At 44.7% G+C, this 17,245-nt stretch overlaps 1 protein-coding gene across 3 annotated transcripts; it reads right to left on the bottom strand.

The window, feature by feature from the left end:
- Positions 1 to 897: 897 nt before the first annotated feature.
- LOC129859528 (1-acyl-sn-glycerol-3-phosphate acyltransferase gamma-like) lies at positions 898 to 16,434 on the bottom strand. 3 transcript variants are annotated; one of them, XM_055929389.1, is made up of 10 exons: positions 16,207 to 16,434; positions 7,133 to 7,190; positions 6,431 to 6,658; positions 5,130 to 5,299; positions 4,844 to 5,005; positions 4,139 to 4,292; positions 3,948 to 4,050; positions 3,709 to 3,784; positions 3,392 to 3,590; positions 898 to 1,936 (listed from the first exon to the last, which is right to left on the bottom strand). In XM_055929389.1, exons 3-10 carry the CDS (start codon positions 6,606 to 6,608, stop codon positions 1,845 to 1,847), a joined length of 1,134 nt encoding a protein of 377 aa, XP_055785364.1. In that variant the 5' UTR covers positions 6,609 to 6,658; positions 7,133 to 7,190; positions 16,207 to 16,434; the 3' UTR covers positions 898 to 1,844. The 3 variants fall into 3 exon arrangements, with proteins under 3 accessions (XP_055785364.1, XP_055785363.1, XP_055785365.1); XM_055929388.1 differs by lacking the exon at positions 16,207 to 16,434 and adding an exon at positions 10,787 to 11,067; XM_055929390.1 differs by lacking the exon at positions 16,207 to 16,434 and adding an exon at positions 7,299 to 7,669.
- Between the last annotated feature and the right edge of the window lie 811 nt (positions 16,435 to 17,245).

Here is a 17,245-nt window from a genome sequence, read left to right on the forward strand (position 1 = left end):
ACTCCACCCTGGGCTTCTGTCCTGTCTGCTGTGGCTGATCATGGACCAGCAGCGCCATCGGTTGGATATGCTGGTTCTGTTGACTCTGATGATCCAAGCAACAGCAGGAACAGCAACAGAAGAAGCAGCATCAGCAACTGCAGTAGAAGAAGCAGCAACAGCAGATTAATCAGTAGTATCAGCAGCACCTGTGTGCTGCTAACAGCTTTGCTTCCTCCACTGTCCAACTGCCCCACACTGGGCTCATCAATACATACCTGGCTAACTAGCAAAAAGATAATCTAGTCTGATCTAATTATTAGACCAGTGGGGTATTAATGCAGATGGTTAACCCAAAGCTTTAGCCATCTATATATAGCCACTATGCCTCATCAGTTTTATACACTGTAGGTGATCAATCTTTTTGCTAAAATAACACACCTGTCTTTATAAAGTGTTATGCTTATTTTTCTTAAATGCTGTAAAATCCAATCATGGATATGGGAAAATCCACTCTGCGAATGGCCTGTGGGGCACTTCACCTGCTCTTTGTAAAAGCATGAATCTATTCTGCTGGCAGCCGAGTTGGATGGTAGGGACAGCCAGTGTTAGTGATGGTGTTGTCCTCAGCTCTTGGTCACTGGACGACTGATATACTAGCTTTGTCACCTTATGATGGGCTTAAAGGCATTCAAACTGTGGTTACGGATTTTATATTGCATAAACTAATGGGATTTAATGGATGGGGGACCGGGGTGTGGTGGGATGGTAGTGCTAACTATTTTACAATTAATTTGTGTTAATTAGATGTTGATCCACCACTGCCCAAAAAATGCTCTTCAAAACCATCTGAGCAACTCACTCCAGAGTAATGTAGGGAAATAAATGTAATCCTATTCATTCAATCACTTTTGTGTATTCAATGGAAACCAAATGATAATTGTTTTTTATTGTTTATAACAATCAGTATTTATGGGATCTACAAGCAATTCAGAAATCAGCTCAGGGCCAAACCTGGCTTTAAATGAACATTAAATACTGCATTTTATTGGTGCGAGGTTGGCCATCACGTCTGTGCTTTTCTGGGAAAGACGGGAGGAGCAGCAGCACCCTCAATCTCATTTGTGTCAGGATTCAGCACAAGTTTCATGAGGAGACGGACAAACAAATAACAGGATGTGCTCAGAGCTGTTAAGATTCCTTCACCTCCACACCCAACCTTCATGGGGGTAAGGGTGGGGAGCTAAAGCATGCTGGGAATCTGTCTTCTCCAGACAGTAAAGCCCCTTGCTGAAACTACAGAGGAATGTAGGACTGGTGTTGGGCTGGCCCAGTCAGAGATACTGAAGCAGAAAATGTGAATCTTTGATAGGTGGAGAGCACTCCTTTAGCGTGGGCTGCTGTGGCAGGAAGTGGGGTGCATGTTGGAGGAAGTGGTACCGCTGAAACAGGAAAGTTCTGGAGCATGTGGCTGAGGTGAACCACAAGGCTATGCGGAGGAGACCAACAGGGGGCCTCGAGCTGGGGTGCAGGGAGAGTTTGGTGCTAGAGAGATACACCCTCTGGTATCTACCATTCAGTCCTGCTGTCTGTCACCCCCCTCTCACTGGAAGGATGCATTCACAGGGAGTCAAATGCAACAATTCCATAAAAAAATTTGTTCTGTGTCACAATCATCATAATTCATATTTGAACTTACGTCTAAAAAGTATATTCAGTTATACCCCCCCACCCTCCGGCTGAGTTTTAACTTATTTTTGAAGGAGGGTGGCTGCACAGGGTCTGTCTGTGCTGGGACCACAACAACCGCTCAGACACCGAGCGCTGACAGTAGAGGGACCGTAACGTGACTGCCATAAAGAGTTCTAGTTTTCCTTTTTGCCCTCCATTTTGCCGTAAGTAGAGCCGGTTTTGTTCACCTCAGATACACTGATCAGGCGACGCACTGCTATGGAGGCTGTGGAGAAAGGAGACAGAGAGAGATTTGTCAATAATAGTAGAAAGAAAGACAAAAAAACTGAGGTGTAATACAGATTAACAAAGTGCAGATACAGGAGTAGGTAATCACATATACATACTATACAGGGCTCAACACTGCGACCAAAACACTCACATTGTCATCATACGCTGTTTGAATGAACATTTCTAAAGTATTTCCCCAAAAACTTCCTCAATTAAAATGTTGACTGCAAAGATAGAATCTGGAAAACAGATTTTACAAAAAGATAAAACTGATTTTATAGGGCCCTACAACTGTAGAGTTACACTGTTCAAAATCACTAACAATAGCACCTTTTTAGAGATTGCGCAAAGGATCGATTTTTTTCCCCCCTCAACAAACAATCAATGTGAATATGATAGTGAAGTTAAAAACCCCTTAGGTCAAAGGGCCCAGGGCTGGATTAGCAATTTGAGTTAGAATTTTAGGACCCCCGTAAGTATAAAAAAATATATATACTTATTTTTTGATGAAAAATTGAATTTGGTCTTACTGCTATTAGCCCTAATTAACGTATTGAATAACATATTCATAAATGGCACAACAGACAGTCCAAAAATACATCAAAAGGAGATATGTTTTGAAGTGTCTGTCCTATATCGAAGAGACAAATTATAAATGATTATTTTTACCTGTATTTAACCCCTTTGTTTGGCACTATAGTACTTCCATATATTTTCCCATTCATTTAAAAAAAACTCGTATTGGTCTATCTTCAGACGAGGCTTGTGGGAATCCTGTATGTGTTTGTGAGAGTTATCTTTCCATAGAGGGCTCATATTAGTTTGTACCTCAAACCGTTCCGACACTACAAAAGTTTTCGTGAGAAGACTGATTTTCAGGATGTCTCCCGGTCTGACAAACACAGCTGTAGCTCTGCCACCTTCCACCCCAAATGCAGAAGGCAGACATCAGAGGATGCGGTGGATTGAGCAGCCCAAGCAAAAACAACAGATAACTATCTTAAGCAGGGAGATAGACTTTGATTGGATTTTTTTTATGCTCACTTGATTTCCGCAGGGGCGCTTACATAATTTAAAATATGGCTAGTCATTATCAGCCTTGTTCTGTATGGAATGCAAAACCACAGGTCAAGTCATTAACCGGCGCTCAGTTGCGAAGAAATTGGTGCGACCAAATCTTGTGCTATCAACTGTGGAAAAGGGTAGTAGAGGTAGAGCAATGCTTTATAAAACTAAAACTATACATTTAGAGCAGAATAATTTAATGCATGCTTAATAGGGTATCTCTATTGAAATAGCTTTTTAGTCTAGGACTAGGCTTATTCTGTGTTCGGGGAAATCAGCCAATAACGAGTCAAAATGAGATTATATAGTATAGGCAGGTCCTAACAACATAAGAACTTGGAAAAAGCAGTAGGCTTAGCGCAGGCTAAATGGGTGGCATCCGCACCGATGATGCAGAAGATCAAGAAGACGACGATGAGGAGGGGAGAGCCGCTGACAAACACCCCACAGGCGAAGTTGAGGAGGGGGGTGAGAAGCAGGGTGGCCCAGAAGAGGAAGTTGAGCAGCGTCCACAGCCGACGGGGGGGCTTGATAGCGGGACCGGGGAAACTGCCCTCCTTCTCGTAGTGCTCCTGCAGTGCATCCTACAGAAAGAGAAGTGAAGAAAGAGAGAATGTAGTCAATATTTAATTAGTAGAGAGAGTCATTGACTTATGGCTAGAAAGGGTAAAGAAATGGGAGGGAAAGCTGAGTTTCCGGCACCTTCTGCTGGTAGAGCTTGTGAAGCCAGGTTGCACACTCCTTCTCGTCCTCTGGGATTTCCTCCACTGGGTACCGCCTATACAGGAAGGAGGGGAACTGTCAATTCAGTACAACGCTACTAAAGGGCAGCAAGTCACTGTACTGGTGATACAGTAAGTTAGCAGGTCAAAGGACCCATAGGTCACATTTAGGACCAGTGCACAGGCTTTGTTTGTGTAAGAGGGATAGGCGCCACCTACGTGATATTCATATCCGCCATGTACTTCTTTCCACTGACGATTCCCAGCAGTGTTGGGACCTTCTTGTCTCTGAAATTTAGTGTCACGTCGTACACAGCAGATACTGAGAAAGGAAAGAGTGCGACCATGAGTGTGATGCAGCAAATGTGTGTGTGTGTGTGCGCACGTGCTTGTGTGTGCTTGTGTCCCACCTGTGCCTTTGAGACAGCTCAGTGTTGTGGTGAAGCCTTTGGTTCTGGGCAGTAGATGGTATTTGAGTTTTGGTAGACCTTTACTCTCTGCTACCTCCATACTGATCTCATGCTTCTTCGGTGTGAAACGGGTGCCTTCACAGTACAATAGGAACTGGAGAGAGAGAGAGAGACAAGTCGACACACACGCACACTGTTGCGGTCTTTGGAGTTGACCCTGTTGATGTCTTTGGAGCGGTAAACACTTAACACACTAAGCTCATGACCTTGTAATCCCTACGTATCCCACTGGAAACAACAGAAGGTAGGAACGCCAACAGAGGTGAACTACCTCAGACACACCCTGATGTGCCATTCTGGCAACACTGTCCACAGTAACACGTACACAAACAACATACACACAGAATCTCAGTTGTATTTCTTTGATTCCTCCCCTCAGACGCTCTCTTCCCTTGCATTCTCCCCCATGAGAGTTTGTCAGATTACTGGCTTAAATTGTGTGCACGTACCCGCCAACGAATCTGGGACGTGTTTATTTGGGCACTCAGTGGAAAACATTGTTCAACGGTAAACAGAAATGGGCATTTTTCATCTGTTTGATGCTTAATGAACACGCCCCAGGGTACAACTCCATACAGAGACAGGCTGATGGTCAAAGGGAGAGGGGCAAGCGTCATTGTGTTGTCGGTTTGTCGGCCTACTCACCCACATAAACTCAGGGTAATCCTTTAGCTGGGTCAGGCCTTTGAACACGGTGTCTCTGTCCTCCTCCCACTTCCTCTTACAGAAGACAATCTCCAGGAAGTACCAGGTCCAGCCAATCAGAGGCACCTTCAGCAGTTCGTACTTGGCCAAGACCTTTGAAGCCTGAGAAGACAAGGCGAAACGACTTCGTTCAACCAACCTACCAAACATGATATTTTCATAAACAGTAGATATAGGCAGCTAAACTCATTTCCTCTATCACACACACACACACACATGTACTCACTCCAAGCACGCCGTAGCGTTCACACATGGTCCAGCCGCAGAGGAAGTCGATCTCATAGTTGTGGTTGAGGATGATGATGACGTGCTCCTTGCCAAATTTGTCCACCGTGGCCTGGTCCGTGAATATGGTGCATTCTGTACCCGACCACCACTCCAGCAGCATCACCAGCTCTACAGGACAGAGGGGGCCAGCAGAGAGTTAACAACGAACCAGTGTAAACTCCGTCACAATGAACCGCCCAGTCGCAAACTGGTGTCAATTTTGCCCCCCCCCCCCCCACACCAGACGCAATCAGGAAACGCAGGTTGAAATATCAAAACCAACTATATTAATTTGGTGACCAACTTTAAGGTGCATTACCACCACCAACTGGACTGGATTGTGAACCTCAGTAAGTCTTTCAATCACCCACGTGGGTATATGCTCCTAAAAACCAGTGAGGAGATGGGAGAGGCGGGACTTGCAGCACGTCAAGTGTCACAAATAGAGTTCTATTTTAGCGCCTGGCTACGCAGACGTGCGTGGGCAGTGTGGGTGTAATGACAATAACAAGGACATTTATTTTGCAACGCTCGCGCACGCGATGGGAGCGGTCTGGTCAGCATGTAACCAGTCGCAACGAACCGTTGCAATGAACTACATTACACCAGTCTCAATTCCTGTAAAAATCAGAGTGTAAACTCAGTCAACAACAACAGTGCAACTACCACACACACACACACTCTCCAAGCATGCCGTGGTCCAGCCACAGAGTACTATCTGCGCATCATTAAGTACTATCTGTCTGCTCATGATTATTAAGTACACCATCAAGACTAACCAAATCATTTTTGTTTTCGGATTATTAAAACAATAACCTGACCGAAGTTGGTTCAATTACTCAAATTCCAGTTTGTTTTTTTGTGAGATCAAAGCGCGTTTCTCTAAAGAGAAATCCTATCAAGCACGAAATACATCAAATCAAGAACAGTGGGATGCTGTAGGGAGTTTAAGTTTTCAATAGACAAATATTCAACCTAGTTCCGTGCAGAAAACGTGGTAAATAACTACAATGACCAAAATCCATTGCGGCCATTGTTCACCGGCCGCCCCACACACAGACCGCATGAGAGAGGAATGCACACAACACAGCAACTAGAGGGATAGAGGGAAACACCAAAACCAGTACACCATGTGGGTGGAGTTTGCACTGCGTTTAAGACTGGTTTCTTTTAGGACAACAGACAGAATGTGCTGCTCTTTGCACCCCCCAGACACACAAACAAATACACACACGACTCAGGACTATGAGTGTGACTCACGGCTCCAGAGGGAGTAGGAGAGGCGGGTGTTGATCTTTCTGTAGAGCTGCCTGTCGATAGGCCATAGGACGCAGGTGCAGAGCTGGATGAAGTTGATGATGAGGCCGCTGACCACAAACACAAAGCCAACGAGCAGCTGGAGGATGAACAGGCTCTTGATGTACGCTATCAGCCCCATGGCCAGGGCTGTCTGAGGGCTAGCAGGGCTACCAACACACTACGGCCGACCTGGGGGAGAACACCATGAAGAAACAATGCATTTCCATTTAATTCTGTGGAAAATGCCAAAAGGTAGCACCGATTCTCCATATGATGTTGAGAAATAGTGCATTGTGGGTAGTTCTGAAGATATCCAAAATAAGTTAATAGATATGTAAAAAAAAATATATATAAAAAAAAACACTTTGATCGTGACTACAGTAACTAAGTGAATAAGTATTTGACAACACTGTTGTTACTTCGGTGAGTAAAAACGAATGCTTCCTACCCTTTAAAAGAGGATGTTTATGAATATGAGTAGGGCAAGGAGTTTCCCCTGACTAACTGATCTGACCAGGAATAAGTCTGAGCCTTATTGGCTATGACGAGGACCCAAAGTTTTCCTAGTTAGGTCACACGGTCAGGGAAAACTCCGGACCACTTCGATGAGGCTGGGTTAATATTTGAAGAGTGATAATTTTCTGAAATTTCAGTGCAACTTACCACGGTGGAATCCCTTCACAAGCCCCGTTTGCACGGCCCGTCAGCCAATACCACAGACCTGTGGGACAGAGAAGAACCCCATTACAAACTATTCGCAATCAGTTTTTTATTTATTTACCTAGTCAAGTCAGTTAAGAACAAATTCTTATTTACAATGACGGCCTACCAGGGAACAGTGGGTTAACTGCCTTGTTCAGGGGCAGAACGACAGATTTTTAACTTGTCAGCTCGGGGATGCGGTCCAGTAACCGAAAGCCCAACACTCTAACCACTAGGCTACCTGCCGCCCCAGTTTAAAGACGGGAAGATCTGAACATTCTTAACTCTTTCCCAAAACAGAATCTAACTTTCACCAAATGGCCGCAACAAGCAAAGAAAAAACTTCAAACAACATACAACTGAATTATTCAGAGAACTGTGACAAAAAAGAGCAGGTTAATTCTGAGGAGTTCAGCAGACAACCAGTTAGTTTCTGTGATACGTTTCCATTTATATTTCCCAATATAAAATAGGAAACTAATCAGGCTACAAACACAGCTTGCCCACAAAAATAAACTCCCTTTCACCCAAATGGCAGTGCACATAACCTCCCTCTCACTGATATGTACATGTCCGCATACCCACACACGCACGCACGCCCTTTCACCTCGTTGGAACAAGGCCAGCAACTCGCTTACTCACTCCCTTTCTCGCTCTCTTTTTCACACACACACACACACACACACACACACACACACACACACACACACACACCAGGTGTCCAACTCCTAAACTAGCCCAATTCAGTGTTGCCAACTTCTTTCCCCCAACGTCACAGCACAAACTTGCCTTCCTGCAGCACAGCTGCGATCCGCCGATCTCCCCTTGCTTCTGTGCCTGTCAATCTATCAATCAAATATATTTTATATAGCCCTTTTTACATCAGCAGTTGTCACAAAGTGTTAACTGTTTGTGCGCTCTTGCTGTGACTTCTGTTGCAGATAGATACTCCCAGAATTGAGTGGGAAAAGTCGCCAAATGCTATCAAAACTCTCCAAGGCAGCCTGATAAGTAGCTGCATTTGTTGCTAGGCTCTTTTAACAATAACAGTCTCTGCAGCGGTTTCAGAACATGCTAAATATGGCAACAACGTCTCTAAATTGGCAACACTGGCCCCATTCAGCATCTCTGCGATTCTGGTATGTCCTCTTTGCTAACTCTAGACCCCACACACACCCTCAAACAGCAGGCCTGCACCACTCCACTCCCTCCCACATGTTACGATCATTAGTAATACTACAGAATTAGTAATACTGTATCCACTACAGACATTTCACCTACTGTGCCCCAATTCTTATGTCCAGTCTCAAGAATAAAATAGGCTACTTTCCAAAGCTATACTTACACCCATCCTAAAACACTGATAACTACACATGGCCTAATAACAGAATGAGCATTAAGTCAAAGTCACACTGTTTTTGTCAAATCACATCCTAGAAACAAAGAGTCAAATCGATGGCTGTGTGTGTGTGCGTACTACAGGCCTGCAGTACCAACTACACAGGAGGTCCCACCCACAGAGCGTGGACTTGAGTGACCTCAAGCATCTGATCAGGGGTCCACCCTATGTTCCCTCCAGCCCTGTGGTACCCACTGAACCAATTTCAATTGAAATTGGCACCAATGTTTATTGTTATAAATGTAGAACATGCTGAGTATTTCAGCATCTACACAAATGTGAGAGTATATATGGAACCTACTGAATTGTTTAAAATCACTATGATCTTGACCGTTTGTCAATGTTCCAGCAGCCCAAAAGGCATTTTCTGAGATGTATGTATCTCAGCATCTACTCAAGTAATTTGAACATATTGTGCTGTGGGAACTGGGTGCTGTGGGAATTGAGGGAACATAGGGCTGTGGGAACTGAGGGAACATAGGACTGTGGGAACTGAGGGAACAAGAGGGCTGTGGGAACTGAGGGAACAAGAGGGCTGTGGGAACTGAGGGAACAAGAGGGCTGTGGGAACAAGAGGGCTGTGGGAACTGAGGGAACAAGAGGGCTGTGGGAACTGAGGGAACACAGGGCTGAGGGAACTGAGGGCTGTGGGAACTGAGGGAACATAGGGCTGTGGGAACTGAGGGAACGTAGGGCTGTGGGAACTGAGGGAACGTAGGGCTGTGGGAACTGAGGGAACGTAGGGCTGTGGGAACTGAGGGAACGTAGGGCTGTGGGAACTGAGGGAACGTAGGGCTGTGGGAACTGAGGTAACGTAGGGCTGAGGGAACGTAGGGCTGTGGGAACTGAGGGAACGTAGGGCTGTGGGAACTGAGGTAACGTAGGGCTGTGGGAACTGAGGGAACGTAGGGCTGTGGGAACTGAGGAAACGTAGGGCTGTGGGAACTGAGGGAACGTAGGGCTGTGGGAACTGAGGGAACATAGGGCTGTGGGAACTGAGGGCTGTGGGAACATAAACTTGGTCCCGCTGAACAAACACTCATCGTCTGTCTGTCTGTCTGTGTCTGTCTGTCTGTCTGTCTGTGTCGTCTGTCTGTCTGTGTCGTCTGTCTGTCTGTGTCGTCTGTCTGTCTGTCTGTGTGTGTAACGGAGTTGGATTCATAACCTCACTACTTAGCGTGGGTGGAGACATTTCAAGCTATTGAACTGCGAGGTTTTCTATAGTTGGCTAAGACACGGTCAAGAGGACAGTAGTGGTGCCGTGACCCGGATCTGCAGCTGCACTCTGCTCAACAACTGGGGTCACTGTGGAATGAGTTTAGAGGTGCGAGTGTAAACAAATTGGATTTGTAACCTCATTCCCCAGCTTGAAACGTCTCCACCTGTGCTATCGAACTGCTATCTTTTCAACAGCGTAGTCAAGTGCGGGTCACTTGTGTTTGAGAAGCAGAGGATATACTATACTATACTGTTGAGCAAGCACAGTGTGACACTTGTGCATATTTCTCTGTGGGCTGACTATGATTTCCCAATACACTTTCTCAATACTTCAAGATTCTGTTCTAGATTCTGTTCTTCAAGAACTTCACTGCCCTGAGGAGTTGTGATGGATGCCATAAAGCCAAGGCATAACAGGGTGTGGTGTAGGTCTGTAGGACCCATGTTTTAAATGGCCCATTAAACGAAGGCCGTTTCCTGCAGTTAGCACTGAAGAGGACCAGAAAACGACCTTACCCGAAGCTCAAGAATCAAGCAGACATCGACAAGGGTGACATTCTCTACGAACACTGATCTTTGGCAAAGGCTATCAAACTTCAGGTTTGTCCCACATTGACATCCGGTTGCAATGCCTTGGACTGCTTCCTTCACCTAACAACCACGGCAGTCAAACGTCAAAAGCTGCAGCCGGCAAAGTCAACTCTGCAAACGGTCTAATAATACAAGCAGTTGCCACAGTGCGCCTGGCATCTGCAAGCAGATAATAGCATGCATGCTTAAAATGCAGTTGATCTCCATTGAAACTACCGGTATAGCCTATCTATCTCTCTACAGTAGGAGCATCAGTTCAGTCAAGCAGGTGATTCTGAGTTTTAACACGGTATTACTAGTAAAAAAAAAAAAAAAAAAGTCTCCATCGTCTCAACGAGGTCAATATTCATAAATAACATCCCATTCACGCCGATAACCCCTGGTTAAGGAGCAGAAATACCACTAACCTTGTTCTGGAAGAGAGAGAAAGTAGTTTTGTCAAAGTGTGAAGCTTCGCCCACAGTCAGGAACAGAGTGAGAATTACAAATAGTGGGAAAGAGAGCGCAATAAACCCCAGCGCTCCTCAGTAAACATGAGTTAACTTTGGAGTCTTGCCTAAGAGACTAATGACATCTCACAAGGCCGTCCATTAGCAGAGCGGGAAACTTCTCCCCACACAGGGAAAAAAGGGAGAGCGAAACAAAAGAAGAGAGAGGGAGACGCTCCCCCAGCCTGCCTGACAAAGCGCTGCCTGGTGGAGCGGGTGTGTTTGGGGGGAGAGGGAGGGGAGGGGAGGGTCTGCAATCACCTGATCCCCTCAGACGAATGGCTGGCCGTCAATACTGGGCCAACGAAACGAGTGTGAGACACACACACAAGGAGGTTAAAAAAGTTCAGCCATAATTTCCCCCCAGGTATAACGGGGGTGGGAGAGACCGTTTCCTGCTTTCATCTCCTTTCCACACACACTATTCTAATTACTGAATGAAATTGAGTGGAAGAAATAGAACACGTGTAAAAAAAAATAAGTCTATACCCAGACCTAGAGATTTTATGGGGATGTTCAGATGTCTCTCAACTCATATCTTGCTTTCTATGGGCATGGTGCGTGTATAGGCTGCTTGTCTATTAGTTTGAAACCAACTGGTGTGTCTGTGTTATTTGATGATAATTTGATGATTTACCCAAACATTTCCTAAGAAGTCCATTGTTTCTCAACTAGGGGGCCACTGACAGTTTTCAGTGGATAAACTACAAATTGAAAATAACAGCAGTAAGGCTAAAAAGTCTCACATTTAGTATGTATGTAGGCATTAACACATTGACACTTATACAAATAGCAATGTGATTTCTGATGTAAGGTTCCCCATATATTTGTTTAAGCATTTCAGTGAGTCTTGAAAAAGAAAAGATTTACAACCCCTGGCCTAGCCTACAAGGGATGTAAATTGCCATTGATTATGTACCAGGTTAAAGCCATTTAGCAGGCTACCAAGTATGCAAGGGTACACACACACACACACACACACACACACACACACATACAAAAACACACACACACAAGGCCTGATTGATTGGACGTGGGACGTGGCAGAGATTAGCAATAGCCACTCAGGGCTAAACTGATTAACAGGGAGAAACAGCCTGGCCTCCATAGGCCTTCCAAAGGCCAAAACAGGCTAAACTTGGCCTAGATGTCCAGCAGCAGAAGGACCCGCGGCACTCCAGAACAAATAACAAGACAAACCCACAGAAGTCAACTTAATTTAAAGTGCTTCAGAGACAACAACAACCAAGCCCAGTCTACACTCTCCCAAAAACCAGTGTCAGGTAGTAAAAGAGGTTTTAGATTATAGTTTGTGGTTGCACACAGCCTCGAGAAGTTGGAGTCACTGTGGAACCGGGACCAGTCATGTCTATAAAGTTCTTATAAAGTTCTGACGCGGTCCTCGACTGCTCCCTCAACAGGACTTACCAGTAGGTATAGTAGGCGATCGCCAGCACCACCAGTGCCCCACAGAGCCCTGTAAATAGCATCACGGCCCCCTGGTTCAGCATCTTCGCCCCCCTCCTTGATTACCTTCCCCCCCAGGAGAAATTTTAAAAAGGATCACGGAAAAAAAGAGATGAAAATCTCCAAAGCGTTTTAAGAGGAGGACAAAGGGGAGTCAGTGTCCACGATGCCTGAGACTCATGCTAATGTTAATCCCCATAGGAGACAAGATGAATTATGATGATGACAGCATGAACACTAAGTCCCAAGGAAAAGAGGAGGATGAGGAGGGAGCGTCCATCGGCGCAACAGGAAAGCAACTCAGGTGAGAAACGAAAGAGCAAGTCGGCGACAGCTTCGTACCAGATCGCCGCGAGACGAGAACAACAAACAAGACACACTGGTTTAAAAGTGTTAAAACAGACGGAACACAGAAGGAGCCCCTCCTTTGTACAGAGAGGAAAAGGAGAGATGTAGGATAACGAAGTTCTAATCTGGTCCAGAACAGATTAGCGCTGATTAGTGCTCTTGCAGCAGCACCCTGGATAAGTCACCTCTCATTTCCATCCATCTGTATGGGGGGGTTGGGTGGAGAAGCTCAGCTGCTGTGTTGGGTCCAGCCATGACGAAGGGCCTGGGTCACATTCATTAGTCACCAAATGGAAGAAAACAGATGGAAACAGGGAGTGCCTGAATTGGTCTGATAAGATGCACATTTTAACCTTCCGTTGCTAAACGTTTTAAAAAGCTTTGTTACAGTGCTTTCATTGGGGTGATCAGGCCCCACACCACTGTTTTATCTTGGACTCAAAACTGGTGGTCCTCTTCCGGCATGCGCTTACCAGCTCGCATTTCCGTTCCAGAAGCGGTTTTGCTGTCCCAATACCTAAAAACAACTGGCCAAAAAGAAAATAACGATTTACGCCCTAAATAGATCAAAGTTTGTATCAATTTAACCTTGTTTTTTGAAAATGATTTCTTGCTGATATGAAAGATAAAATCATTATGGTTTCCGAAACCATACCACAAGCGCTCCGTGTTAATGTTCAGATTGAGCTTCGAGGCTCTTAAAACTCCCCCTACAGAAGATGCCTTTACTCTTATGTGACTCTTATGTGTAATGTAATGGAACTGAGTCATGGTCAAGGGCTAGTGGTTGACTGACATTAGCTGGTCTAATTCATTCACACGTGGGAGCGTATTATAAACATAAATACTTGTTGGTTAATTCCACATGCATATTTAAACTGACTTTAGTTAGCAAAATAGTTAGTTAGCTAACACAGTCCAATTTTCATGTGAATGACAGCTTCAACTGAAAGTCACAGCTAGCTAGGCTAACTTCTGCTAGCTATCTAGTTTCTCTCTAACGTTAACTCGAACTTGGTCATAACCATAATATGTGAATGGAGTTGAGCCTATTATTTCAATTATTTCAAGGCTATAGCCTACAAATAAATCAATTGTGAAGCATTTGCGAGTGCGACACACTAGGTTGGCAGGAACATTAAGCGCTCGGCATTTAAACAACATGTTGTTGTATTAAATCAGTCTATATTTTGTGTATTTAGTGAATTACTTAAAATTAAATTAAAATTAAACTATAAATGCCTTATTAGGCTCAGTCTACAGAGTCTGTGGCTTCAGGCTCATGAGATGGTGCCTGGAGTGCAGGCCAGCAGCGGAGAACACCCTCTCGGCGCAGTGTAGTTCCAGGGACAACAACCTCTCCCTCAATGTGAGCAAGACAAAGGAGTTGATCGTGGACTAGAGGAAAAGGCGGGCCGAACAGGCCCCCATTAACATCGATGGGGCTGTAGTGGAGCCGGTCGAGAGTTTCAAGTTCCTTGGTGTCCACATCACCAATGAACTATCATGGTCCAAACATACCAAGACAGTCATGAAGAGGGCACGGTAACACCATTTCCCCCTCAGGAGACTGAAAAGATTTGGCATGGGTCCCCAGATTCTCAAAAAGTTCTACAGCTGCACCATCGAGAGCATCTTGACCGGTTGCATCGCCGCCTGGTATGGCAACTACTCGGCATCTGACCATAAGGCGCTACAGAGGGCAGTGTGTACAGCCCAGTACATTATCGGGGCCAAGCTTCCTGCCATCCAGGACCTATATAATAGGCGGTGTCTGAGGAAATACCAAAACATTTTCCGAGACTCTAGTCACCCAAGTCATAGACAGTTTTCTCTGCTACCACATCGCAGGCGGTATCGGAGCGCCAAGTCTAGGACCAAAAGGCTCCTTAACAGCTTCTACCCACAAGCCATAAGACTGCTGAACAATTAATCAAATGGCTACCGGACTATTTACATTGACACCCCCCCTCCATTTGTTTTGTACACTGCTGCTACTCGGTGTTTATTATCTATGCATAGTCACTTCACCACTACCTACATGTACAAATTAACTTGACTAACCTGTGCCCCCGCACATTGACTCAGTATCGAGACCCCTGTATATAGCCTTGTTATTGTATTGTTATTTTTAATTTAGTTTATTTGGTAAATATTTTCTTAACTCTTCAGGGGGTTAACTGCCTTGCTCAGAGGCAGAACGACAGATTTGTACCTTGTCAGCTCGGGGATTCGATCCAGCAACCTTTCGGTTACTGGCCCAACACTCTAACCCCTAGGCTATTTTATATTATGTAAGAACAATGGTGCAACACTAATAAACATGATATTATTTTATAACAAATGCACAGTCTCCCGCATTGGATAACGGTCACTGTCCGCCGTTCTGAAACATCAGTGTGCCGTTGAATTGGCGACTTTTCCTAGACCATGTTGCTATGTGCATAATAGCGAAGTTAACCAGCATATTGGTGTTGAGAACAACGCGGCGGAGGCAGCAGCGGAGTTAGGAGATGAGAATTGTCTTGTGCAAAACATCACGCCAAGGTAAGCCTACACAAAACAGTCTTTAAGTGTTTCTAAAATCCCCTATGTGGAAAATGAATGGTGGAAAAATAAATGGAACCATTTCCTGTTTGACCGCTAGGTTTTATGGGTATTATGACTCATGCTGTGGTACTCGAAAGAAGGACACAAGTAGCCTACAAAAAATGTTATTAAATAAAAATACAAAATAACAAAAATCATACAAAAAAACAAATACAAATAATATATATATTTTACGAGTAGCCTACAAATGCATGATGGGCAGGCACACCGCCAGTGTTATTGCGCAAAATTGTATGCACTATCATCTGGATGTGTGCAACAAAAGAATATTCAGCTTCTACTACCATTTCGGTCAAGCCGTCTACCCATACAGTTTGATGCATATGTTCAATAAATCCAATGTACGCACCACACTGAACGTACTACAGCTGCCTCTGCAACGCAATGCTGCAAGGCAAACGCAGCGTTCCATTTGAAATTAATGTACTTCTGCTACCAAAATGCAAAACACTGTCAAGTGTGATTGAGGCGTGAGCTCATGAAGTGAACGCTACTGGAGAAGGCCGAAGTTCCAGCTTTGGGGAAACTCGTTCTGCGCTCCAGTCAAGTTGGGCACGCTCCGCTCACATACTGTGGTCACAACTCCCAACCCACGAAGGCTGTCTGTGCCAATACATTATGTCTGAGTCCAGACTGCTACGCCGTGATATGTTAAGTTAGGTGGCATGTTAGCTGGCTACTGCAGTGGTTTTAGCTATCTAGTTAACCAGGGGTGTATTCATTACGAAAACCGTTTATGGTTTAACAACTAAACGGAAACAAACTGAATGAAACGAGGAGGGACCTACCATAATTTGTCCAATAGAAACTCTGGTTTACGTTTTCCGTCTGAGTAAACGTTTTGCAACAGAATCGACGTAAAGATGATTTACACCCCTGCTAACTTGGATAGCATTTGAGCTAGCTAAAGTTACCTGATTTCTGGATCCTGACGACGATTAACGTTACCAAACAGGTCCAACGCGTTGGTTTTCAACTCAACACTGAAACAACATTGGTGTCTTTGCACCCCAGAGCCATAGACGTATTTAATTTTCAACATAAAGGTTTATCTTTGAGCTAACTAACTTCTAGCAAGCTACATCCTTCTGTGAATCATGCAACTTCCTGTCTATCCAACCACAACATTTGTCCCCCTGGAAACAATGCATAACAATAAAGATGATCTATTATATTTTCAAGATAATCGAGTGACCGCTCTAATAATGGAAATACATGTCCTCAAAGATGGAAGGCAGCCGGGAGGTGGCAGGATCAGATGGGACCATTCTAGCCAATGAGAGGCCAGATACGCGTGTGCACAACGATCACAACTCGGATATAACGTTGTTGTTTTTTCTGCCGAAATGCTACGTGCATCCAATTATATCAGCGTTTTGGTAACAATCTAACCATTACCAAACTTATGTTGGATCAAATAAGCCTCACGTAGCAAATTCAATGTTTTTTTGTTGACCAAATTCGACTCTCTCCATCGACCTCCTTGGCAGAGAGTAAACACTCTCGCTTTGCCTCTTCCTCTCTGATAACAAGTCAGCATTCCCATTATGTCCCCTTTCTCTCCCAACACCTGTGACTGAATTGTAGTGCAGGTAGATGTCCCAGTGCCTCTTTTCATCCTGAATATGTTAGGGGTTAATCCTACTGTACCTTGAACTTGTGAATTCCTTCAGATCATACATACTTTTTTTCCAGTTCAGTCAAGGGTGACCACAGAGTTATGTAAATTTATTGGTTTCCATGGCAACATTTTCAGATTTTAAATGTTCTCCAGAAGCTGTCTATGCGTTTTGTGTCTTATAATAGCTGAGGTATACACTCATAAAACATTTATAATCATTAATTGACAGCCCCATGCAGTGAGAGGGGATGCAGCTTTCAGCAGAGTATTGATGACCCTCCAGAAAGTAGGTGTATAAGCAATGCTTGACTTGGGCAGGACCTCACCGGAGC

The sequence above is a fragment of the Salvelinus fontinalis genome, chromosome 7 (assembly GCF_029448725.1).
Source record: "Salvelinus fontinalis isolate EN_2023a chromosome 7, ASM2944872v1, whole genome shotgun sequence".
Taxonomy (NCBI): domain Eukaryota; kingdom Metazoa; phylum Chordata; class Actinopteri; order Salmoniformes; family Salmonidae; genus Salvelinus; species Salvelinus fontinalis.

Coding starts and splice junctions, on each gene's coding strand:
- LOC129859528 (XM_055929389.1), bottom strand. CDS start 6,608: ATGGGGCTGATAGCGTACATCAAGAGCCTGTTCATCCTCCAGCTGCTC. Junction 5,300..6,430: donor CTCCTACTCCCTCTGGAGCC/GTGAGTCACACT, acceptor TCTGTCCTGTAG/AGCTGGTGATGCTGCTGGAG. Junction 4,051..4,138: donor GAGCTGTCTCAAAGGCACAG/GTGGGACACAAG, acceptor TTCCTTTCTCAG/TATCTGCTGTGTACGACGTG.